The 24,666-nt window shown below is 44.5% G+C and overlaps 1 protein-coding gene across 3 annotated transcripts in view; it reads left to right on the forward strand.

Moving 5' to 3' along the window:
• The window catches only part of RFX2 (regulatory factor X2), a 117,628-nt gene that overhangs the window by 53,248 nt on the left and 39,714 nt on the right, over window positions 1-24,666 (forward strand). For all 3 annotated transcript variants that reach the window (XM_066274601.1, XM_066274622.1, XM_066274612.1), the window contains exons 2-5: window positions 4,588-4,700; window positions 7,117-7,206; window positions 10,276-10,346; window positions 12,452-12,713. In XM_066274601.1, coding sequence (XP_066130698.1) covers window positions 4,596-4,700; window positions 7,117-7,206; window positions 10,276-10,346; window positions 12,452-12,713 — 528 coding nt within the window. In that variant the 5' untranslated portion in view covers window positions 4,588-4,595. The remainder of the gene's footprint in view (window positions 1-4,587; window positions 4,701-7,116; window positions 7,207-10,275; window positions 10,347-12,451; window positions 12,714-24,666) is intronic.

Genomic DNA, 24,666 nt, shown 5'->3' on the forward strand with positions numbered 1-24,666 from the left:
ATATGAATCCCATGTATTATTATCTGTTTTATAAAGTGCTATCCTAGATTCTCACTGTCTGAAATGCTATTGATAATTTAAAAAAAAATTTTTTAAAGACTTTATTCATTCATTTTAGAGAGAAGAGAGACGGGGCAGGAGGGAGAGAGAGAATGAAGGGGGGAGGAGGAGGAAGCATCAACTCCCATATGTGCCTTAACCAGGCAAACCCAGGGCCTTGAACCAGCAACCTCAGTGTTCTAGGTTGATGCTTTATCCACCATGCCATCACAGGTCAGGCGCTATTGCTGCCTGACCAGACGGTGGCGCAGTGGATAGAGCATCGAACTGGGATGCGGAGGACCCAGGTTAGAGATCCCGAGGTCGCCAGCTTGAGCACGGGCTCATCTGGTTTGAGCAAAGCTCACCAGCTTGGACCCAGGGTCGCTGGCTCAAGCAATGGGTTGTTCGGTCTGCTGAGGGCCCGTGGTCAAGGCACATATGAGGGAGCAATCAATGAACAACTAAGGTGTCTCAACGTGCAACGAAAGACTAATGATTGATGCTTCTCATCTCTCCGTTCCTGTCTGTCTGTCCGTCCCTGTCTATCCCTCTCTGACTCTCTCTCTGTCTCTGTAGAAAAAGAAAAAAAAAAGCAGAGGCACTATACTTTTGTATAATTCAGTATCAAATATAATACTAAGCAGTTACTAAAATATTCATTCATTTGATCAGTATGTATCAACTGCCTTGGTTGTGCATGGCACTGAAGCACTACACAAAATTATCTTGTGGTATGTCTGGTCCCTACTTGTCCTTTGTGCTCCACATTGTATGGACCCCTGTTTGAGTTGCCTGGGCTGTCGTCATTCAAGATAACAGAAACCGGATAGCTTGAGCAACAGAAATTTATCCTTTAATGTTTCAGAGACTAGAAAATGTTGGCAGGGCCATGATCCCTTTAGGGTAAAATCCTTCCTGCCTCTTCTAGCTTCTGCTGGCTCCCAGCAATCCTGTTGTCTCTTGGCTGGTAGCTGCATCACTCCATTTTCTGCCTCTGTCTTCATGTTTCCTTCGTTACCGTGTGACCTTTCTGTCTCTTACAAGAACACTGTCTTTGGATTTAGTGCCCACCCTAATCCAGCATGGTCTCATCTCAATCCTTACCTTGATTATATCTGCAAAGATACTATTTCCAAATAAAGTCATATTCTGAGATTCCAGGTGGATGTGAATTTGGAGAGACACTAAGTTTTAAGGGCTGTTCCTGGCTTCTGGGGTTCCAGGGTTTGGTGAATCAATGTGACTTCATAAGCTTTAGCGCACCATTGTCATTCAGACCTGTGTTTGTATTCCAATTTGTCTTTACATGTGAGCAGCTCCATAGCCCCAACAATTTGAGTCGCCCTCTGCAGCCCCTTTCAGTCTACCCATGCTGGCGAGGTATGGCCACAAGAACTGTGCACTAGATGGAGGGCCTGTGGACCACAAGGCTTTGAATCCAGTGTAATTTTTCTACCACCTGCTGGAGCCACATCACTTTAGCAAACCCAGATTATATGGACCAAACACTAGTAACTATCACCTGTTGCCTGTTTTTAGAAATAAAGTTTTGTTAGAACATAGCCAAGCTCATTTGTTTACATGTCCACAAAGGCTGCTGTTGTGCCACTATGGCAGTGTCAGTAGTTGCAGCAGAGGCTGGATGACCAAAAAGTCTCTGGTCCTTTATAGAAAAACTTTGCTGACCCTGCTGTAAACAATGTAAGCGGAACAGCGCGATAACTCAGACAGTACATGGTAAATACTGTGTTAAACCAGGGAATGTATTAGCATGAAAATTCTGCATGATATGGAATAATTTGTTTTCTGAAAGGTGTTTTCTGGCCACAGTAAGCCAGCCAAGCACGGACTCACTATCTATCCCCAATGCTGTTACAGCTCTCCTTGCTTCAAAAAGGCTGAGAGTTTGGAGCAAAATTATTTCTGCCTGTGGAAGACCTGGTCTCAGTGAAGTCAACTTTCTCATTTTATTGCTAGTGGATTCTTTCCTTTTTAATATTTTTATTTATTCATTTTAGGAGAGAGAGAGAGAAAGAGAGGTGGGGAGAGGAACAGGAAGCATCAACTCCCATATGTGCCTTGACCAGGCAAGCCCAGGGTTTTGACCGGTGACCTCAGCGTTCCAGGTCAACACTTTTATTCACTGTGCCACCATAGGTCAGGCACTAGTGGATTCTTTTTACAATGAGTTCTAAATCCACTTAATTCTGACCCATGTTACTGAAATTACCCACTTCTTGGCTTCTAATGGTATATAGTGTGCAAATGACTGGTTTAAATGTTAGGGAAAACTATAAGTAAGAGACCTCGATTAAGCAGTTTCCAACAGAATATTCCAAAGGTTAGTTCTCTCAGAAAGGTAGAGAGAGTTGGAGACCCAGGAAATACACCACTGGAAAGTCAGTCTCCTTTGAAACAGGCAAAGGAGGTAAGAGGTGCCAGTCACCATGTGGCTTTGGGGACATCTAGTGGTGACAACTGAGTCAGGCTCATAGGAAACAAAAATGCACAGAGACCGCAGATCCATTCAGTGGTTCTCAGGATACCAGAGGCATTTGAGAGGGGACTGGAGGAAGTCATGAAATAGTCGCTGTCAATAATGATGGGATTAAACAAAAACACTCAGATTAAAGACACATACCCCTTTATGCTTCCTTATGCAAATTATTTTATTCTGTTATCAGTTTTTCTTTGCATTTAAAAAAGAGGATTTTTTAATATTTTTTTCACACTCATTCTTTCTTTTTTTTTTTTTGACAGAAACAGAGAGTCAGAGAGACGGACAGATAGGGAGAGATAGCCAGGAAGGGAGAGAGATGAGAAGCATCAAGTCATTGCGGCTCCTTAGTCTCCTTAATTGTTCATTGATTGCTTTCTCATATGTGCTTTGATGGGGGGGGGGGCGCTACAGCAGAGTAAGTGACCCCTTGCTCAAGCCAGCGACATTGGGCTCAAGCCAGTGACCTTGGGCTTCAAGTCAGTGACCTTTGGGCTCAAGCCAATGACCATGGGGTCATATCTATGATCCCACACTCAAGCCAGCAACCTCAGGGTTTTGAACCTGGGTCTTCTGCGTCCCAGTCCAATGCTCTATCCACTGCCTCACCACCTGGTCAGGCTTCACACTTATTCTTGTAGGTAGGAATACTTGAGATGATAGAGAAACATATATAAAAGTTCTGACACTATGTCCTGGGCAGAGGTGAATTTAATGGTGGGCGCACCAGGCGCGTGCCCTGGACCCAGACTTCTGAAGGTCCCCGCAAAACCCCAACTTTACACTTTTTTCTAATGACACTAAGTTTGGTTTTATATGTGCAATTTAAACATTAATAGTACATGATATTTTTTATTTATTTAAAAATATTGGGTTAACATGTATTTTTATTTTCCTTGTCTCTTTCTTTTTTTTAAGGGGGCCAATATTTTCTTCTGTGCCCAGGGCCTCAACCGACCTTAATCTGCCTCTTGTCCTGGCTCTGTGATGTGCTCTGTCATTCAGGCCTCCCCATGAGGCAGGGGCAAGGTGACTCTACTCATGGGGTGACATGCTCAGAGCCAGGGACAGGACAGGACAGGGACAAGGATGGGTGTACCTGACCACAAAGCCACCTCCTCTCTGTGAAGCTTGCATATTTCACTGCTTCTCAAATATGTAAGGTATTCAGTGGTTTATTTAAACGTGAAGACAGTTTGATTTTCTGCATTTTCTAGAATGGTTTTATATTGTTTGCCACTTTGTTTTGATATTAAATAAGTATTTTTGTAGAGAATTTTAGAACTACCTATTTGAAAGATGTATACACCTGGCCTCAAAGAAACACTCATGCTTTCTCATGGACAGAGATCTCTAGGAACAGAAGTCAGTTTTGACGTACTGCTGCAGTTCCTGAGGGCTTTTATCTTGCCCAGGAGAAGCTGTTTCTTTACTCTCACTCTGTCTCCCTGGGTCAGTGGTTCTCAATTGGGGGGAGTTTTGCTACCAGGGGACATTGGGCAATGTATGAAGATGTTTTTGGTTGTCACAACTTTCAGACGGGGTGGTCCTGGCATTTAGCAGGTTGGGGCCAGAGATGCTACTCAACACCCCTCAGAGCCCAGGATATCCCAATATCATAGTGCCGAGGGGGAGAGACCCTAACCTAGGAGAATGCACTTGAAAGTCCCCCAAACAGAAGGCGTCCACCAAGAGTTTTGACTTGCTAGGTAAATGAGTAAATAGTTCCATGAGTCCTGAAAATAGTTCAGCCTAATCAACCTGGAACAGGAACAAGCAGTTGTCCTGGCCTGCCACTGAGGAACCCTGCAGGCCTACTCTTCGGTTTGACATTTGGAAGAAGAGCCCCTGCCCACCTCCACTCTCCCTTTCTTTGGAACAATTGTGCAGCCTGTTCCCTGTTCCTCACCCAGCCTGGCCGAGTTCCTGCTCTGATCCTGGAAGGCTATAGGGAATTCCCACTCACCTGTCCTGTCTTTGCTTGCAGTTGCCTCTGTGGGCTTTGTGACTGCAACCCTGCCACTCACCCTCTCTCTGCCTCTTTTCAGAACTGAGCATGCAGAGTTCAGAGGGTGCAGCGGACTCGCCAACGTCTGTGGCTCTGTGTTCATCAGCGGCCACCCAGGCGCCCGTGGCCCAGCCAGTGCCAGCCTCCCCACAGGTAACAGACCAGCCTGAGAAGACCAGTGCAGCCAGTGTGGAAAAGCACCTGAATCAGCAGGGAGGAATCTGTGTTCTCCTGAATTGCCTTCTCAGCCTCAAGGCTGTGGCTGTTGAAATAGCCACACCTTCTCTGTCTCCCCCATGTCACATTATTTGGCTTTTTAACTGTTTGTTTAAAAGGTTCCACCAAGGAATAGATGCTAAAAACTCATAAAGAAAGCCCTGCCCCCAAAGCTGACTTAGTTTGTTCTTCTCTTTTAAGGGAAGTTTTCTTCTACTTTGGAAATGACCCTTTTATACAGAAAGACTTTATGGGCAAGGCAAAAGATAAGTGAAAATTCTCAGCATTTGGTTCAAAATTGAATATAGCATCAGAGTAGATACACTTAAAATTTGTGGAGAGAATTTCTACATTAAGGCTCTCTCAAAACCAAAGCAGTAACTCAAAAAGACATTTGCACTCCCATGTTCACTGTGGCATTACTTACAGTAGCCAAGATACAGAAGAAGCAAGCTAGGTATCTATCCACGGATAGATGATAGAGATGATGTGGTACACAGATATGATGGAATATTAGTCATAAAAAAGAATGAAATTGTGCCATTTGCAACAACATGGAGAGACCTACATAGAATTATGCTGAAATAAGTTAGAGAAAGACAAGTAGCATATGATCTCATATGTGAAACAAACAAAAAAAACCACACACACATTAGCCTGACCAGGTGGTGGCACAGTGGATAGAGCGTTGGACTGGGATGCAGAAGGACCCACGTTTGAGACACGAGGTCGCCAGCTTGAGCGTGGGCTCATCTGGTTTGAGCAAAAAGCTCACCAACTTGGACCCAAGGTCGCTAGCTCCAGCAAGGGGTTACTTGGTCTGCTGAAAGCCCGTGGTCAAGGCACATACGAGAAAGCAATCAATGAACAACTACGGTGTCGCAACGCGCGATAAACTAATGATTGATGCTTCTCATCTCTCCGTTCCTGTCTGTCTGTCCCTGTCTATCCCTCTCTCTCTCTGTCTCTGTAAAAAAAAAACAAACCACACACACACACACACACACACACAAAAACCACACATTAAACTCATAGGTACAGAAAGCAGATTGGTAGTTGCCAGATGGGGTGTGGGAGTGGGTAAAATGGGCCCTGCCATGACCACCTTGTCCCTCCCAGGTTCCCGGGCTCCTGTCCCTGTTACAGTTGCATCCAACCACTCCATTGCCCCCATGGCAACATCCCCACCCTCCTGCTCTTCCCCCCCCTTCCCAGATGCACTGTCTACTGCAGGAGCTTAGCCTCCCTTCCACCTATCCAGGGAACTCCCTTTTCTCCAGCATCCTTGCCGGCAAGCTGCATGCATTCCCTGAACAATGAGCATCCCGGTCTTCCTGACCAGTTCCTTGACAGAAAGAGGAATTCTTGTAGCTCAGTTCCCCTCTCATGCCCTGGCCATGCTTCCTCTCTCAGCCCTCCTGTGCTGACCAGCAGAACTTCCCACCATGCACACGTGTTCTGCCACCAGCCACATGACTCAGCACTGGAAATGTGGCTGGTGCACCTGTGGAACTGAATTTTATGGTTTATTTAAATCAAATGACATGGAAATAGCCATCCAGCTACACACACAGCTAGTAGCCACTGTATTGGACAGCTCAGCTTTAGAGAGTATGAATGTAAATCCTTAATGTTTTTATTATTTAATCGAGGTAAAGTTTACATAATATAAAATTCACTATTTTAAAGTGAACAAATCAGTGGCATTTTTCATACACTCATCAGCCCTGCAAAGAAACCGCACCCCCCTCCCCAGCCCTTGGCAACTACTAACCCACTTCCTGTGTCTGTTGATAGATGTGCCTGTTCTAGAGATTTCACATAAATGGAGTCACACACTGTGTGGCCATTTGTGTCTGGCTTCTCACTGAGCATCGTGTTTTTATGGTTCATCCACATCGTAGAGAGTGTCAGCGCTGCACTCCTTTTCGTGTTCGTGGCCAAGTAATATTTCATTGTGTGGATGGACATATTGTGTATATCCATTCACCCATTGATTTTTGCTTCATTTATGTTCTTTTTGTCTTTGATCATGAGCTCACAGAGTGCCGGATCCCTGTTGAATTATTTTTGTACAGTTGTGTTTAGAAAGCAATGCACAAAATCATCAAAACCAATGATTGGAAAATCATAGAATCGAAGTCATTGATTGCTAAAACCCTTGCTTTATGTAAAAAAACCACTCCTGTTTCTCTCTTGACTCTGGAGTCCATTGAACTTCACATTTTCGTAATTTTGTGTGTCCGGTAGTAGAGCAGCAGCAAGCCAGACAGCCATAGCTCTGGTTGTAATCTGTGTTTATTTTCAGGCCTAACCTCTGACAAGTCTGAATGTCTTTCTCTCCTCCCTTTAGAGGGTGCTGGTCCAGGCAGCAGGCTCAGCTTCCAAAGGGGCCCAAATGCAGCCAATCACCCTCCCCAGAGTCCAGCAGGTGCCACAGCAGGTAACCACAGCACAGGGCACACGGGACATATTAACACTTAGTGATCTGGAGCCCTCTATGAATTATGCATTCTTTTTTGTCATTGATGTTCCTTCTTCATTGATGTCTTTAGTTTCTTATCAGAAGGTTCTGTGGAAGCTATGTTTTTGTTTTATTATTTATTTATTTATTTATTTATTTTAAGTGAAAGGAAGGAAGATAGAGAGACAGACTCCTGCACATGCCCCAACTGGGATCCACCCGGCAACCTCCATCTGAGGCTGATGCTCAAATCAACTGAGCTGTCCTCAGCACCCGGGGCTGACACTCAAACCAATCGAGCCACCTGCTGCGAGAGGGGAAGAGAGAGAGAAGGGGGGAGAGGGAGGGTAAAAGATGCAGATGGTTGCTTCCTGTGTGTGCTCTGACCGGGAATCAAATCTGGGACGTCTGCACACCAGACTAATGCTCTATCCATTGAGCCAACCTGCCAGGGCTGGAGACTATGTTTAAAAAAAATCTTTTGGCCCTGGCCGGTTGGCACAGTGGTAGAGCATTGGCCTGGCGTGCAGGGGTCCTGGGTTCGATTCCCGGCCAGGGCACACAGGAGAAGCGCCCATCTGCTTCTCCACCCCTCCCCCTCTCCTTCCTCTCTGTCTCTCTCTTCCCCTCCTGCAGCCAAGGCTCCATTGGAGCAAAGATGGCCTGGGCGCTGGGGATGGCTCCATGGCCTCTGCCTCAGGCGCTAGAGTGGCTCTGGTCGCAATGGAGCGACGCCCCGATGGGCAGAGCATCGTCCCCTGGTGGGCGTGTCAGGTGGATCCCGGTCGGGCGCATGCGGGAGTCTGTCTGACTGCCTCCCCATTTCCAGCTTCAGAAAAATACAAAAAAAAAAAATCTCACTGCAAACAGGTTTTGGTTTTGTTTTGTTTTTGATTTTAGTGCAAGAGAGAGACAGACAGACTGGATGGGAGAGAGATAAGAAGTATTAACTCATAGTTGCGGCACTTTATTTGTTGATTTATTGCTTCTCATATATGCCTTGACTGGGGAGCTTCAGCCAAGCCAGTTACCCCTTGCATAAGCCAGTGACCTGGAGCTCATGCCAGCGACCTTAGACTTTAAACCAGCAGTCATGGGATCATGTCTGGATCCCACACTCAAGCCAGCAACCCCTTGCCCAAACTGGTGAGCCCATGCCTAAGCAAGCGACCTTGGGGTTTCGAACCTAGGTCCTCAGCATCCCAGGTCGATGCTCCATTTACTGCACTACCACCTGATTAGGCATCACTTCATACAGTTTTGCAGTAAGCTAAGACAGCTGGTGATCTTTTATTCATTCAGAAATTCAACATGTGGGGTGAAAGCCAGCCCTTCTACAGAGCACTGGGTACTGAGGTAGACATGCAGACAGCAAAGGTTCTGGATTGAAGGAACATGGAACCTCCTGGGGAAGCAAACCCCTCCACAGGCAAGTGCTGTACCCTCTGATGAGCACCATCATGAAGGAGGCGGCTCTTTTGAAATTACATTATCTGGGAAGAAAACTTGAGGGCATGGGCTCACCCACCAAATAGCAGCACAGACTAGCAGCTCGGTCAATGGCATCTAGGACAGTGGTCAGGAAACCTTTTCTGGGAAAAGCCAAATAGTGCTTTTTTTTTTTTTTTTTTTTTTTTTTGCTGTTGCAGTCCAAACAGTCTCCGGTACAACCACTTAGCTCTGCTATCTCCAAAAGCAGCCATAGCTGTAAAAGAAGGGGCATAGCCATGTGCCAATAAAACGTTATTTACAAAAAACAGGCAAGTCAGATCTGGCCCAAAGACCTGGTGTGTGCTCTGCAAGATGCTGAATTAAAATTAGTGCAAGTTCCTGCCTGACAGGGGCCATGGGTGAAATACAGAGATGACTAAGACCCCCAGAGAACACTCCTTTTTCTTCAAGGATTCCTTCTCAGAGTAGTGTGTGGAGAGGGGTCTGTCTGTGTGTGAGAATCGGGGAGTCTTGTGGGATCGGGGGGGGGGGGAGCAAAGAGTTTCTGAGCAGGCCTAGAAGGGAAACTTAGCTCCTCAAGGGAGGGGAGACTAAAACCAATGTGATGATTCCAGAAGTTTCCCCTCCTCTGAGGCTGGGCTAGCACCACCTCTTTCTCTCTGGGCAACTCGGACTTAAGTGACTTGTGCATTTCACCTGGTCCCCTAAGGCAAAGCCCACTGAGCATGGCAACCCCTGGACTCCTGATGATATGCTGTTACTCCAGGGTTGAGCGTGTCTAAGTATACTCTGTATTGGGTTGTCCTTGGAAGTGAGAATCAGCTCCACACACCAGCCTATCAAGAGGTCACAAAGGGACCCAGCCCTCAATTTTGTTACCCCAAATTGAGGTTGAATTAGGTATTGGTTAAGGTTCCCTTTGTGGTGAGATTCTAGAGTCCTCCATATGAAGTCCTGGACCTCCACCACCAGAGCCAGTGTCCCACAATATCCCACCAGGGCCAGCAGAGGTGCTGAACTGACAGGGACCAGGAGGGGATATGCTGGGGTCCTCTCATCACTCCTCTCCATCCCCCACTCTAGGCCCATTGTTTCTTCCAGTTCTGCGCTGACCCTTCTGCTGGGGAGGAGTACCAGGGCCACCCAAAGGGTGTACATAGAGTGTGGGGCATGTACAGGGTGGCCAGCTTGAGCCCTCTGCCCAGCCTTTGGATGTGGGTGACAGGTTCAGCACTCTGAGGTTGATGTTCTGTCCACAACTCTGGTTCTGCCCAGTGGCTGGCGGGCCCCCGCCCTTCCCAACTCTGCTCTGCAGCTTTGCTCCACAGCTTTGCTCCCAGCTGTCGACTGGGCTCCTCTCCCCATGGAACAGATGCCACCGACTTGCACATGCACAGAAAATCAGTGATAGTTCCTCTCCTGCATGGCCTTTCCGGGACAGTCTCTCCTAGTTTCTTTCTAGCGGTGCCAACTATGGGCAGGAAAACTGAAAATGCAGTACTCCTCAGTGTTCATAAAAGTTATTTTCAGCTTAAGTAATGGAAAATCATGAACAAGTGGACTGTACTGTGTAACACAAAATATCTGATGTTTCAGGTGCAGCACGTATACCCGCCACAAGTGCAGTACGTGGAAAGCGGAGACGCCGTCTACACGAATGGAGCTTTGTACGTGGCTTTCCGTCCTCTCGGAATGGTCCTCACAGAGAACCTTAGGCCACGTCTGGAACCTTCCTTCACAGCCCTCCCACTCCGTCCATTTGGGGATGTGTTTGCACAAATTCCTCTCCCTTTTTCTTTGAGTGATACATTAGAACCATTACTATAAGATTAGGCTATCCTTGCCCTGCAGAGATTTCAGAAATCACACACCTTTGTAGTTTTAGTTCTGGAAAAGGCAGTCTTAGAAAGAAAATCAAACAACAATAATACAAAACCCTAATCTAACTTCTAAGTCTAAAAATTCAATCTTCACAACTCAGAAACCATTTCTATCTCTATTTTCTCCTGGCCTTTTGTTAACTTCTGGCTTTTTTTATGATGTTGATACTTGATTTTTTTACTTGTTAGGGATTTATAGGGTTTTCTGCTTGAGAATTATGTGATGCTTAGGGCAGAAAATGACGGATTTCTTGGGAAACTCATTGTACTCGAGACATAAGTCCTTTTGCTCATTTGATTTCGAGAGATCCCTTTTGAAAGTTCAGGGATCACGTGTGAGGGTGTGGTGTGGTCAAAGAGCTGGGTGAGCTTCTATAGCACTACACTGAAGGTTCCAATGCAGACAGACAATAGAGTATGTACAAAACCCATGACATCTGAGCAAGGAGTGTCAGCCTCCTGGGTTCAATTGTACTATTGTTATATATGTCACCTGGGGGACAGGATGGGATTGTGCACCTCCCAGAGGTTGAGGCCACCCTGCCACCCAGAAGGGCCTTCCCACAGGACAGGTCACTAACCTTTATTCACCACCAAGGAGGAACCATTCATTACCAGCCATCTTTTACTACGGCCAGCATTACTGGAGTAGAACTTAACATTTTCAGGGTCAACATATGTAATTAAATATTTGATCTAGCCTGACCTGTGGTGGCGCAGTGGATAAAGCGTCGACCTGGAAATGCTGAGGTCGCCGGTTTGAAACCCTGGGCTTGCCTGGTCAAGGCACATATGGGAGTTGATGCTTCCAGCTCCTCCCCCCTTCTCTCTGTCTCTCCTCTCTCTCTCTCTCTCTCTCTCTCTCTCTCTCTCTCTCTCTCTCACACTCTCTCTCCCTCTCCTCTCTAAAATGAATAAAAAAAATTAAAAAAAAAATTTGATCTAGATGTTAAAGGAATAAACAAATTCTTAATATCACTTAGAAATTCTTTTTATTATGCAGTTTCATTTTTAACCTTTTTTTTGATAGAATTATAGGCTTACAGGAAGTTGCAAAATTTGTTCACAGAGTCCCAAGTACCCTTCACCCACTCTCTCCTGGTGGTGACATCTTCTATGACTGTAGGGCAACACCAGGAAAGTGACATTGGGAGGGTACTGTTAAATAGCCAATGGACCTTATTCTATTTCATCAGCCTTTACGCATTTGTTTGCCTGTGTATGTCCACATCTGTGTAGTTCCATGCAGTTTTTTCTCACATATAGATTTCATGTAACAATAACAAGACACAGAATTATTCCATCTGCACAAAGGAGCTCTCTCATACAACCCCTTATATATACTTAGAATTTTTTTTAAGTGAGAGGAGGGGAAATAGTGAGATAGATTCCCGCATACACCCTGGCTGGGATCCACCTGGCAACCCAGTCTGGGGACCAATGCTCGAGTACTGAGCTATTTTTAGTGTCTGAGGCTGATGTGCTCTGACCAGCTGAGCTATCCTAACCCCCTGGAGCCTCACTCAAACCAATCGAGCCACTGGCTGTGAGAGGGGAAGAGGTAGAGAAGGGGGAAAGGGGAGGAGAGAAGCAGATGGTCACTTCTTCTGTGTGCCCTGACTGGGAATTGAACCCAGGGTTTCTATAAGCCTGGCTGATGCTCTATCCACTGAGCCACCAGCCAGGATCACACTTAGAATTTTTAATAACTGGTTTGCAATGGGTCAGACTAAATATGGGTGATCCTGAATATTTTCAGAGATGATTGCTTTGAACTTTGTGCTGTGTAGGCCTTTGGAGTCTGACTTGCCCATATGCTCAGGCTCCCACTTTGACATGAAGTTTCACTGGATTCCTTCAAGACTCACAGGAGGCTCCTCTCTTTCTGACAGGCGGACGGCCTATGCCTATAACCCTGAGCCTCCGATGTACGCCCCGAGCAGTGCTGCATCTTACTTCGAGGCCCCGGGCGATGCCCAGGTGACCGTGGCAGGCTCCTCCCCACCAGTGGTCCCCTCCCACAGCATGGTGGGCATCACCATGGATGTCGGGGGGAGCCCCATCGTCTCCAGCACGGGAGCCTATCTCATCCATGGGGGGATGGACAGCACCAGACACTCCCTGGCACACACTTCCCGGTCGTCACCAGCGACGGTATGTACTAGGCTTGGCCCCTAAATAGACTAGTAGCAAAAGCAGGGACTGTGAATAGAAGGCAGCCTGAGCCCTGGAAAGGAGTGCTGCCAACTCAGCTGGGCCCTGGGACCCAAGACAAGTCTTGGCCTCTTTGAACCTCAGTTCTTCCACTGGTTAAAAAAAGTGGGGGGTGAATCTTCCATCATGGGCTATTGTGAACATTGCATATGAGTGAAAAAAAACCAAAAACCTCCATGCTAGTCGATGCTGCTGCTACTGGTGGTGACATCATCATTACTGTTGTCATTATTATCAGCCTCTCAGAGGCTTAGGTCAGTCCATCCATGTGAAACCAGACTAAACTAAACAAGAGGAAATTTCTCTTAAGAGCTATGCCAAAATGTCTCTGCCATGCTCCTGTCCAAAACAACACCAACTTTAAAAACAACTTTCAAAACTAGTTTGTGTTATTTTATTTTTAAAATTGATACGAGTGAAATGGACTTTTTTTTTTTTTTTTTTCATTTTTCTGAAGCTGGAAACAGGGAGAGACAGTCAGACAGACTCCCGCATGCGCCCGACCGGGATCCACCCGGCACGCCCACCAGGGGGCGACGCTCTGCCCACCAGGAGGCGATGCTCTGCCCATCCTGGGCGTCGCCATGTTGCGACCAGAGCCACTCCAGCGCCTGAGGCAGAGGCCACAGAGCCATCCCCAGCGCCCGGGCCATCTTTGCTCCAATGGAGCCTTGGCTGCGGGAGGGGAAGAGAGAGACAGAGAGGAAAGCGCGGCGGAGGGGTGGAGAAGCAAATGGGTGCTTCTCCTGTGTGCCCTGGCCGGGAATCAAACCCGGGTCCTCCGCATGCTAGGCCGACGCTCCACCGCTGAGCCAACCGGCCAGGGCCCTGAAATGGACTTTTTTGGATGTACAACCCTGAGTTTTGACACCTGCGGATTCGTGTAACTACTACCGCAATCAGGATCCAGAGGGTTGCCTCGCCCTAAACTCCCTCCTGGTATTTCTTTGCAGTCATGACCTCCCCTTACCCACAACCCCTGGCACCGACTGACACTTTCTCCATCACTATAGGTTTGTTCCAGGACTGTGTATAAAGGGAATCATTCAGTAGTGACCTTTTGGGTTCATCTTCTCTCACTCAGTGTGGTGCCTTTAAGATCCAGTCTAGTTGTTGCATGAACCAGAACTTCCTCCTTATTTGTGACTGAGTAGCATTACTGCTTGTCTTTTCACCGGTTGAGAATAATGGGGAGGTTTCCAGTTTGGGGCAATTATGAATAAAGCAGCTATCAGTCCTCAACTACAGGTTTTTGTATGGACAAATGTTTTCCTTTCTTCTGAGTAAATACCTATGAGAGGATTGCTGGCTAATGCGGTAAGTTATGTGTTTATCAGAGATCACCACCAGTTTCCTCGAGTGGTCCTATCATTTCACATTCCCCCCAGCACTGTGTAAGAGTTCCTGTTACTCCACTCCTTGCCAGCACTCCGTGTCATCAGCGTTTTTCATTTTAGCCCTTCTCGTAGGTATGCAGTGGTATCTCATTGTGGTTGCAATTTGCATTTTCTTAATTGCTAATGATGGTAAGCAGCTTTTCACATGCTTGCCTTTCATTTATGCTCTTTGGTGATGTGTCAGTTCCAGTCATTTGCCCAGTTTTATTTTGTTTTTATAAAGATTTAAATTTTTTTTATTAAGACTTTATTGATATTAGAGAGGGGAGAGAGAGTGAGAGAGATAGAGAGAAGGGGGGAGAAGCAGGAAGCATCAACTCCCTTATGTGCCTTGACCAGGGCACTGCGCCACCACAGTCAGGCACATTTGCCAGTTTTTAGACTGGGTTTGTTTTCTTACTGCTGAATTTTAAAAATTATATATTTATATGTTCTCTATATGATGAGTCCCCAGTCAGAAATGCAATTTGCAAATATTTTCTCCCAGTTTTGAGTATCATTTCATTCTCTTAAGAGTGTCATTTGCAGAGAAAAAAAATTTATTTTTATCAAATCTAATTTATTGATTTTTCTTTTTTTAAAAAAGTAAGCTTTTGATGTCATACCTGAGAATTCCACCTATCTCCAGGTCAGAAAAATGTTCTGTTTTCTTTGAAAAGTTTTGACAGTTTTACATTTAGATCTGCTTCATTTTGAGTTAACTTTTGCATAAGACATAAGGTTTAGATCAAGGTTTATTTTTATGCATATGAAGCCACCACCAATGGTTCCAGCATCATTTGTTGAAAAGACTTGTTTTTCCTTCATTGGATAGCTTTTGCACCTTTGTCAAAAATCAACTGTCCATGTGTGGATCTGTTTCAGGACATTCTGTTATGTTTCTCTGATCTGTGCACCTGTTTCTTTTCCAGTCTTAATTATTGCAGCTTTATAGTGAGTAGTTCCTCCAGCTTTATACTTCTTCAATATTATATAAGCTATTTATATTAAATTTATATAATATATATAAAATTCCTGGTAAGATTTTGATTAAACAGCACTAAACCCGGAGATCAATTTGGGGGACAATTGTCTTGTGTCTTCTATGGTATACTTTCCCATTTACTTAGATCTTCTTTGATTTTCTTCATCAGCATTTTGTTTTTTTGTGTTGTTTTTTTTTACAGAGACAGAGAGAGAGAGTCAGAGAGAGGGACAGACAGGGACAGACAGGAACGGAGAGATGAGAAGCATCAATCTTTAGGTTTTTGTTGCGCATTGCGACACCTTAGTTGTTCATTTATTGCTTTCTCATATGTGCCTTGACCGCGGGCCTTCAGCAGACCGAGTAACCCCTTGCTCAAGCCAGCGACCTTGGGTCCAAGCTGGTAAGCTTTTGCTCAAACCAGATGAGCCCGCGCTCAAGCTGGCAACCTCGGGGTCTCGAACCTGGGTCATTCGCATCCCAGTCCGACACTCTATCCACTGTGCCACCACCTGGTCAGGCAGCATTTTGTAATTTTTGTTATTTTCTTTTTTTTTCTTTTTGTATTTTTCTGAAGTTGGAAACGGGGAGGCAGTCAGACAGACTCCTGCATGCGCCCGACTGGGATCAACCCGGCACGCCCACCAGGGGGCAATGCTCTGCCCATCTGGGGAGTCGCTCTGTTGTAGCCAGAACCATTCTCGCGCCTGAGGCAGAGGCCACAGAGCCATCCTCAGCGCCCAGGCCAACTTTTGCTCCAATGGAGCCTTGGCTGCGGGAGGGAAGAGAGAGAGAGAGAGAGAGAGAGAGAGAGAGAGAGAGAGAGGAAGGAGAGGGGGAGGAGTGGAGAAGCATCCTCAGCGCCCAGGCCAACTTTTGCTCCAATGGAGCCTTGGCTGCGGGAGGGAAGAGAGAGAGAGAGAGAGAGAGAGAGAGAGAGAGAGAGGAAGGAGAGGGGGAGGAGTGGAGAAGCAGATGGGCACTTCTCCTGTGTGCCCTGGCCGGGAATCGAACCCGGGACTCCTGCATGCCAGGCCGATGCTCTACTACTGAGCCAACCGGCCAGGGCCTGCATTTTGTAATTTTTAACATGCAGAGTCTGTGTTACATTCTGTTAGGTTTATACTTAAGTAGGTCATGTTTTTTTGAGCTATTGTAAGTGGTATTAATTTTTATTTCAGTTTCTAACTTTTCATTGTTAGTATGTGAAAATATGGTTGATTTTTGGCTATTGTCCTTGCTTCCCACAACCTTGCAGAACTCACTTTTTAGTTCTAAGTTTTTGTTGTCTGCAAATAAGAACAATTTTATTTCTTCTTTTCCAATCTGGATAACAATTTTATTTCTTTTTCTTACTGTTTTGCACTGGCTAGAACTCCTACACTCTGTAATAGGAGCAGTGAGTATGGACATCCTTGACTTGTTTCCAGCCTTAGGGGAAAATCTGTCTTTTACTGCTAAGTCTGATGTTAGCTGTAATTTTTCATAAATGCCCTATTGAGGAAGTTCCTTTCTAGTCCTACTTTTCAGAGAATCTTTACCATAAATGGATGTTGAATTTTGTCAAATGTTTTTTCTTCATTGATATGAATTTTTTCTTTTTAGACTGTTAACATGATGGATTACATTGATTGATTTTCAGTTAGAAAAGAACTTTCTATTTTGGTGTTTGGCTAATCTCCTGAAATAGAAGGTGATGTTCTAGCCTCATCCCTGTTCTTTGCGGCGTCACCCTGACATCAGAGAGGCTGCCTGAGTCTTGTTGTCGTATCTTTTTCTGTGCCCAGAGTGCTCCCCAGACCTGGCTCTGAAGACAGTCATGGAGAGAAGTCACTTGCTGTTAGAGGCCATCATGTGTAGGGCAGTGCCTACGGCTCAATCTGAGGGGCCCTAGCATGCACCTCACCTTTCTCAGCCCTTTCCAGCTGTCAGCTCAGCAGGGGCTGGGAGGTCATAGGGGCTAGACACTCTTCTCCCTCAGAGGACTGGCTAGGTCGACCTACCTTTACAGCTGTTAGTGATCAGAAAGTGTTCCTCACATGTTACATTAACTTTCAGGGATATGGCAGGCTGAGTTTTATAGTTTATAATAGCAGAATATACTGGAATTGCAGGCAATAAATTTACTGAGAAACAGCAGCATTCTCTCTGGTCCACACCCTCTTAGTTGTAGGCAAATGTGCAGCTCATACCCTGGGTACTGGCTATTGTAGTTTGTTGTCTGGGTTGCTTTTGAATAGTTAAATTTTAAAATCAATTGGAAATCCATGAATGGGCTGTGTTTTGTCACACATCCCCATGAAAGGCCCTAGGAGCGATCATCTCAGATGAGGATCTGATCCCTGACTCTGCCTGCTCTGTGTTGTTTATCAGCTTGGTTATGGCATGGAAGTATGTCAAGGTTGCAGTGGAGATCTGAGGGACTTTCTGGGAGCCACAAACAGAAATGGCCTTGAGGTTGCAACAGAAATAGAATATGGCTCCTGTATCTGTCATTTGATGTCTGCCAATTCTTTTATGTTAGAGTTTTCGGGCTTTAGGTTAATCCTGAGTATGAAGACCAGAGCAATTTACCACCTACACCCTCAATGAGTGATTTCAGACTTTTGGTGACAGATTTTCTTGAGTCTTTATTTCTGGTTAAACTTTCATCAGCATTACAAATCTTTTAAAATATATTTTATGAGTTTACTTTAGCCAAGCAGATGATGTGCCAGGAAACAAGAGCTTAAATACTCGCAATATTATAAATCTTAAAAGTGAATTGTCCAGCCTGACTGGTGGTGGCGCAGTAGATAGAGCATCAACCTGGGACAATGAGGTTCCCAGTTTGAAACACCATGGTCACTGGCTTGAGTGAGGGCTCACTGGCTTGTGCGTGGAGTTGCTGGCTTAAGCACAGGATCATAGACATGACTCAGTGTCACTAATTTGAGCCCAAAGGTCACTGGCTTAAAGCCCAAGATCACTGGCTTGAGCAAGGGGTCACCGGATCAGCTTGAGCCCCCTGGTCAAGGCACGTATAAGAAGCAATCAATGACCAACTAAAGAGAAGCAACTATGAGCTGATGCTTCTCATCTCTCTCCTCCCCCTCTCTCTTCCATCCTCTCTCCCTTCCTCTCTCTCTCTCTCTCTCTCTCTCAAATCAATAAAAAAAAAAGAGTGAATTATCCAATGGTGAGTTTTTTATAAAATTTTTTTCTATTGCATTTTTTTTTAACTACATGGAGCAGACATACTAAACTAAGAAGTTTGCTTTTGTCATTTCATCCCAGGTCAAACCTCCTTGATATAATCCAAAGGACAAAGTGCCTGGGGTGCCAAGTTTAAGGAGGGTTTCACCTCCAGGTTCTGACCCTGTCCTGGATGACCTTAATTAAGCATGGACACCTCCTTAAGTTTGGTGCCCTGGGTGCCTTGTTGACCCCACCCCATCTTGGCCCAGTATGGAAACTTATATGCCTCTGGCCTGATCAGATTTTTTTACAGCAAGCACATATAATATTACTTACATAACTTTAAAATGTTTAATTAGCAAAATAAAAATAGACTGACAGATTTTAAATGCCCCATTTCCCTAAGGCTACCTCCCCCTCTCCCTAGCAGTGATCGATCCATCCCCTTGTTCCTCCTTCTTCCTACCTGGCTCCTAACTGCAGGGCAGTTTCTTTCTCCAAACCTAATTCTACGATTTTTAGCCCCACCTAAAATTTCCAGTAGTACTGCTTTCCTTTTAAAATATTCTCCATTTTCTTTAAAGATCTAAGAGGTTTGTTCATGCAACAACTAAACTTTTATTTTCTCCTATTACAGTCTCATAAATAAGCTATATTTTAGGATAAAGGGTAAGCTATAGCAGGTTTCAAGAAGTATCCTTTTCCCTACTTCTCCCTGGTCTTTCCAAAGACCATCCCTGCCCCTTCCTACTTCTAGCCCCAGGGGGCATGGTTTGAATATTGAATTAGGGCAGACCCAGCCTGGAGCAATGGTTGTTTCTTCAAGAGTGGTCATGCTGGCTCTTTGTAGAGATGGCCTCTGAGGTTATTACCTTCACCCTCCCTTAGGAAGCATGAATATAGTCCTTAAGTAAAAAAAAATTTAAATTTTATATAATTGGCTAATTTTCATATATTTCGGAGTTGTGTTTAAGTGAGAAAGGAGGGAGATAGTGAGATAGATTCTCGCATGCACCCTGACCAGAATCCATCCAGCAAACCCTGTCTGGGGCTGATGCTCAAGTCAACCAAGCTATTTTTAGCACCTGAGGATGATGCACTCAGGCCAGTTGAGCTATCCTTAGCTCCCAAGGCCAATGCTTGAACAGCTGAGTCACTGGCTGTGGGAGGGGAAGAAGGAGAGAAGGGGTAGAAGGAGGGGAAGAGAGATAGATGGCTGCTTCTCTTGTGTGCCCTGATGGGGAATCGAACCAGAACAATATGCTGGGCTGATGCTCTATCCACTGAGCAAATTAGCTAGGGCCATACTTGGGAGTTTTAAAGCTTGTCTGCTGTCTGCTATTACATTAAGTTCTTCAGACGCTCTATCTTTGATCATAAGTCCTTATACATTTTCTGTCCTCTGTCCAAATGAGTCCTTAAAGGAGGCCTCTGCTAATAATTCATAGGGCAGAAACAAATTATATTAAAGGGCCAATAAAAAGGAGTTCAGGCTGTATTGCACTAAATCAAAAATAAAGATTAATTCCTGATAAGTCAAGAAATAGATGCATTTTGGTATATATAATACCAAAATATGAAGGAGGCTACCAGAAGGTCAAAATGCAGGAATGATTTTAGGGAAAGATGCTTCAGCTTGGGGTGGGGATGGTGCACCACTGTATGCCTCCTTGGTTCTTCCATGCTGTTTGACATGTGGGCCTGTGCATATAGCACTTGATGATTTTTTTTTTCTTTTAAGGTGAGAAGAGAGGAGATAGTGAGGCAAACTCCCGCATATACCTGATCAAGATCCACCTGGCAACCCTGTCCGGGGCCAAATTTTTTAAATAACAAATTCCAGTCAAATATAAAATTAGTTTCCATTTTAAGCATATTTAAATATTAAGTACTAACTTCTCCAGCCACTGAGAGGACTGATAAAGGCATTTGTACTTATACAATAAGAATCCTGTCAGGTCAAGTTCAAGTGCCAGATGCTTCTTTCCCAAGTATGCTGCACAGCCTCATATGCGGAGCTAGGAGGTGGCACCATAGCGCCCTCTGCTGGATATGCGTGCACGCTGGGCCTTCAGTCCTGACTACTGGGCATCAACCTCCCAGTCTCGCATTTGGCCTTCAGGGGTTTTGATGGTGGTTTTCTGACCTTCATCACCTTCAAAATATTTAAGTGATATTTTTATTTTAAAACATAGCATCCTGGCCTGTGGTGGCACAGTGGATAAAGCATTGATCTGGAACGCTAAGGTCACCAGTTCAAACTCTGGGAATGCACAGTCAAGGCACATACAGGAAGCAACTACAAAGATTTGATGCTTCCAGCTTCTCCTCCATCTCTCTCTTTCTATCTCTGCTCTCTCTCTAAAAAAAAAAAAAAAATTAATCAATAAAAAATTTTTAAAAAACATACCAAACTGCTTTGGACATTCCACTGTACATTAAATTAATCTTCTGTACATTAAATTAATCTTCTGTATTAGTGGATTTGCTTAAATCCTATTTCATAGCTATGGGTTTTTGAAGACGGTCTTACACAGCCAGTGTTAATTTGTATTCTTTTCCTCTATGCTTATAACACCACAACTTTTAGCAGTCTTTTTTTTTTTTTTTTTAAATTATTTATTTATTTATTTATTTTTACAGAGGCAGAGATAGACAGGGACAGACAGACAGGAATGGAGAGAGATGAGAAGCATCAATCATCAGTTTCTCGTTGCGCGTTGCGACTTCTTAGTTGTTCATTGATTGCTTTCTCACATGTGCCTTGACCGCGGGCCTTCAGCAGACCGAGTAACCCCCTGCTGGAGCCAGCGACCTTGGGTCCAAGCTGGTGAGCTCTTTGCTCAAGCCATATGAGCCCGCGCTCAAGCTGGCCACCTCGGGGTCTCGAACCTGGGTCCTTCCGCATCCCAGTCCGACGCTCTATCCACTGCGCCACCACCTGGTCAGGCTTAGCAGTCTTTTTTTAAAATTAATTTTAATGGGGTGACATTGATAAATCAGGGTACATATGTTCAGAGAGAACATCTCAAGGTTATTTTGCCATTTGATTATGCTGCATTCCCATCACCCAAAGTCAAATTGTCTTCCGTCACCTTCTAACTGGTTTTCTTTGTGCCCCTCCCCTCCCCCAACCCCCTCCTTCTCCTCTCCTCCACCCCGTAACCCCTACATTCTTGTCCATGTCTCTGAGTCTCATTTTTATGTCCCATCTATGTATGGAATCATATAGTTCTTAGTTTTTTCTGATTTACTTATTTCGCTCAGTATAATGTTATCAAGGTCCATCCATGTTCTTGTAAATGATCCGATGTCATCATTTCTTATGGCTGAGTAGTATTCCATAGTATATATGTACCAAAGCTTTTTAATCCACTCGTCCTCTGACGGACACTTGGGCTGTTTCCAGATCTTCGCTCTTGTGAACAATGCTGCCATAAACACGAGGGTGCATTTCTCCTTTTGAAACAGTGCTATGGTGTCCTTGGGTATATTCCTAAAAGTGGGATAGCTGGGTCAAAAGGCAGTTTGATTTTTAATTTTTTTTAAATTTAAATTTACTTGTTCTTTATTTTAAATATTGTATTTGTTCCCATTTTGGTTTTGTTTTTTTTTACTTTAAAATAAGATATGTGCAGTGTGCATAGGGATTTGTTCATAGCTTTTTATTTATTTATTTTTTATTAATCTTTTTTAAATTAGTTTTAATGCAGTGACATTGATAAATCAGGGTACATATGTTGAAAGAAAACATCTCCAGATTATTTTGACATTTGATTGTGCTGTATACCCCTCCACCAAAGTCAAATTGGCTTCTGTCACCTTCTATCTGGTTTTCTTTGTGCCCCTCCCCTCCCCCACCCCTCTCTCCTTCCTCGCCCCCTCCCCCCTCCCGCCCACCCTCATTATCATCACATTCTTGTTCATGTCTCTGAGTCTCATTTTTATGTCCCATCTATGTATGGCTTCATATAGTTCTTAGTTTTTTCTGATTTACTTATTTCACTCCGTATAATGTTATTAAGGTCCATCCATGTTCTTGTAAATGTTCCGATGTCATTATTTTTTATGGCTGAGTAGTATTCCATAGTATATATGTACCAAAGCTTTTTAATCCACTCGTCCTCTGACGGACACTTGGGCTGTTTCCAGATCTTAGCTATTGTGAACAATGCTGCCACAAACATGCGGGTGCATTTCTCCTTTTGGAGCAGTTCTATGGTGTTCTTGGGGTATATTCCTAAAACTGGGATGGCTGGGTCAAAAGGCAGTTCGATTTTCAATTTTTTGAGAAATCTCCATACTGTTTTCCACAGTGGCTGCACCAGTCTGCATTCCCACCAGCAGTGCAGGAGAGTTCCCTTTTCTCCACATCCTCGCCAGCACTTATTCTGTGTTGTTTTGTTGATGAGCGCCATTCTGACTGGTGTGAGGTGATATCTCATTGTGGGTTTAATTTGCATTTCTCTAATGGTTAGTAATGTTGAGCATTTTTTCATATGCCTATTGGCCATCTGTATGTCCTCTTTGGAGAAGTGTCTATTCATCTCTTTTGCCTATTTTTTGATTGGATTGTTTATCTTCCTGGTATTGAGTTTTACAAGTTCTTTATAAATTTTGGTTATTAACCCCTTATCAAACGTATTGTCAAATATATTCTCCCATTGTGTATGTCTTTTTATTCTGTTCTTATTGTCTTTAGCTGTGCAAAAGCTTTTTAGTTTGATATAGTCCCATTTGTTTATCCTGTCTTTTATTTCACTTCCCCACGGAGATAAATCGGCAAATATATTGCTGCGAGAGATATCAGAGAGCCTAAAGCTTATGTTTTCTTCTAAAATGCTATGGTTTCACGGCTTACATTTAAGTCTTTTATCCATTTTGAGTTTATTTTTGTGAATGGTGTAAGTTGGTGGTCTAGTTTCATTTTTTTGCAGGTAGCTGTCCAATTTTCCCAACACCATTTGTTGAAGAGGCTGTCTTTACTCCAATGTATGCTCTTACCTCCTTTGTCAAATATCAGTTGCCCATAAAAGTGTGGGTTTATTTCTGGGTTCTCTGTTCTGTTCCATTGATCTATATGCTTGTTCTTATGCCAGTACCTGGCTGTTTTGAGTACAATGGCCTTGTAATATAACTTGATATCCGAAGTGTGATACCTCCCACTTTATTCTTCCTTTTCAAGATTGCTGAGGCTATTCGTGTTCTCTTTTGGTTCCATATAAATTTTTGAAATATGTGTTCTGTATCTTTGAAGTAACTCATTGGTATTTTAATCTGTATTGCATTGAATTTATGAATTGCTTTGGGTAATATAGACATTTTAATGATGTTTATTCTTCCTAACCATGAGCATGGTATATGCTTCCACTTGTTTGTATCTTCCCTGATTTCTTTTATCAATGTTTTATAATTTTCCGAGTACAAGTCTTTAATCTCCCTGGTTAAATTTATTCCTAGGTACTTTATTTATTTATTATTATTTTTTTTTCATTTTTCTGAAGCTGGAAACAGGGAGAGACAGTCAGACAGACTCCCGCATGCGCCCGACCGGGATCCACCCAGCACACCCACCATGGGGCGAAGCTCTGCCCACCAGGGGGCGATGCTCTGCCCATCCTGGGTGTCGCCATGTTGCGACCAGAGCCACTCTAGCGCCTGAGGCAGAGGCCACAGAGCCATCCCCAGCGCCCGGGCCATCTTTGCTCCAATGGAGCCTTGGCTGCGGGAGGGGAAGAGAGAGACAGAGAGGAAGGCGCGGCGGAGGGGTGGAGAAGCAAATGGGCGCTTCTCCTGTGTGCCCTGGCCGGGAATTGAACCCGGGTCCTCCGCACGCTAGGCTGACCTAGGTACTTTATTTTTATGGTTTCAGTGGTGAAGGAGACTGCTTCCTTAATTTCTCTTTCCGGCCTGACCAGGCGGTAGCGCAGTGGATAGAGCGTCGGACTGGGATACGGAGGATCCAGTTTCGAGATCCTGAGGTAGCCAGCTTGAGTGCAGGCTCATCTGGTTTGAGCAAAGCTCACCAGCTTGGACCCAAGGTTGCTGGCTTGAGCAAGGGTTTACTCAGTCTGCTGAAGTCCCACGGTCAAGGCACATATGAGAAGGCAATCAATGAACAACTAAGGTGTCACAATGAAAAACTAATGATTGATGCTTCTCATCTCTCTCTGTTCCTGTCTGTCTGTTCCTATCTATCCCTCTCTCTCTCTGTCTGTTAAAAAAAAAAATTTCTCTTTCTAACAGTTCATTGTTAGTGTATAAAAGTGTCTCTGATTTCTGAGTATTAATTTTATATCCTGCTACCTTGCTGAATTCATTTATCAGGTCCAGTAGTTTGACTGAGACTTCAGGG

The sequence above is a fragment of the Saccopteryx bilineata genome, chromosome 1 (assembly GCF_036850765.1).
Source record: "Saccopteryx bilineata isolate mSacBil1 chromosome 1, mSacBil1_pri_phased_curated, whole genome shotgun sequence".
Classification (NCBI taxonomy): Eukaryota; Metazoa; Chordata; class Mammalia; order Chiroptera; family Emballonuridae; genus Saccopteryx; species Saccopteryx bilineata.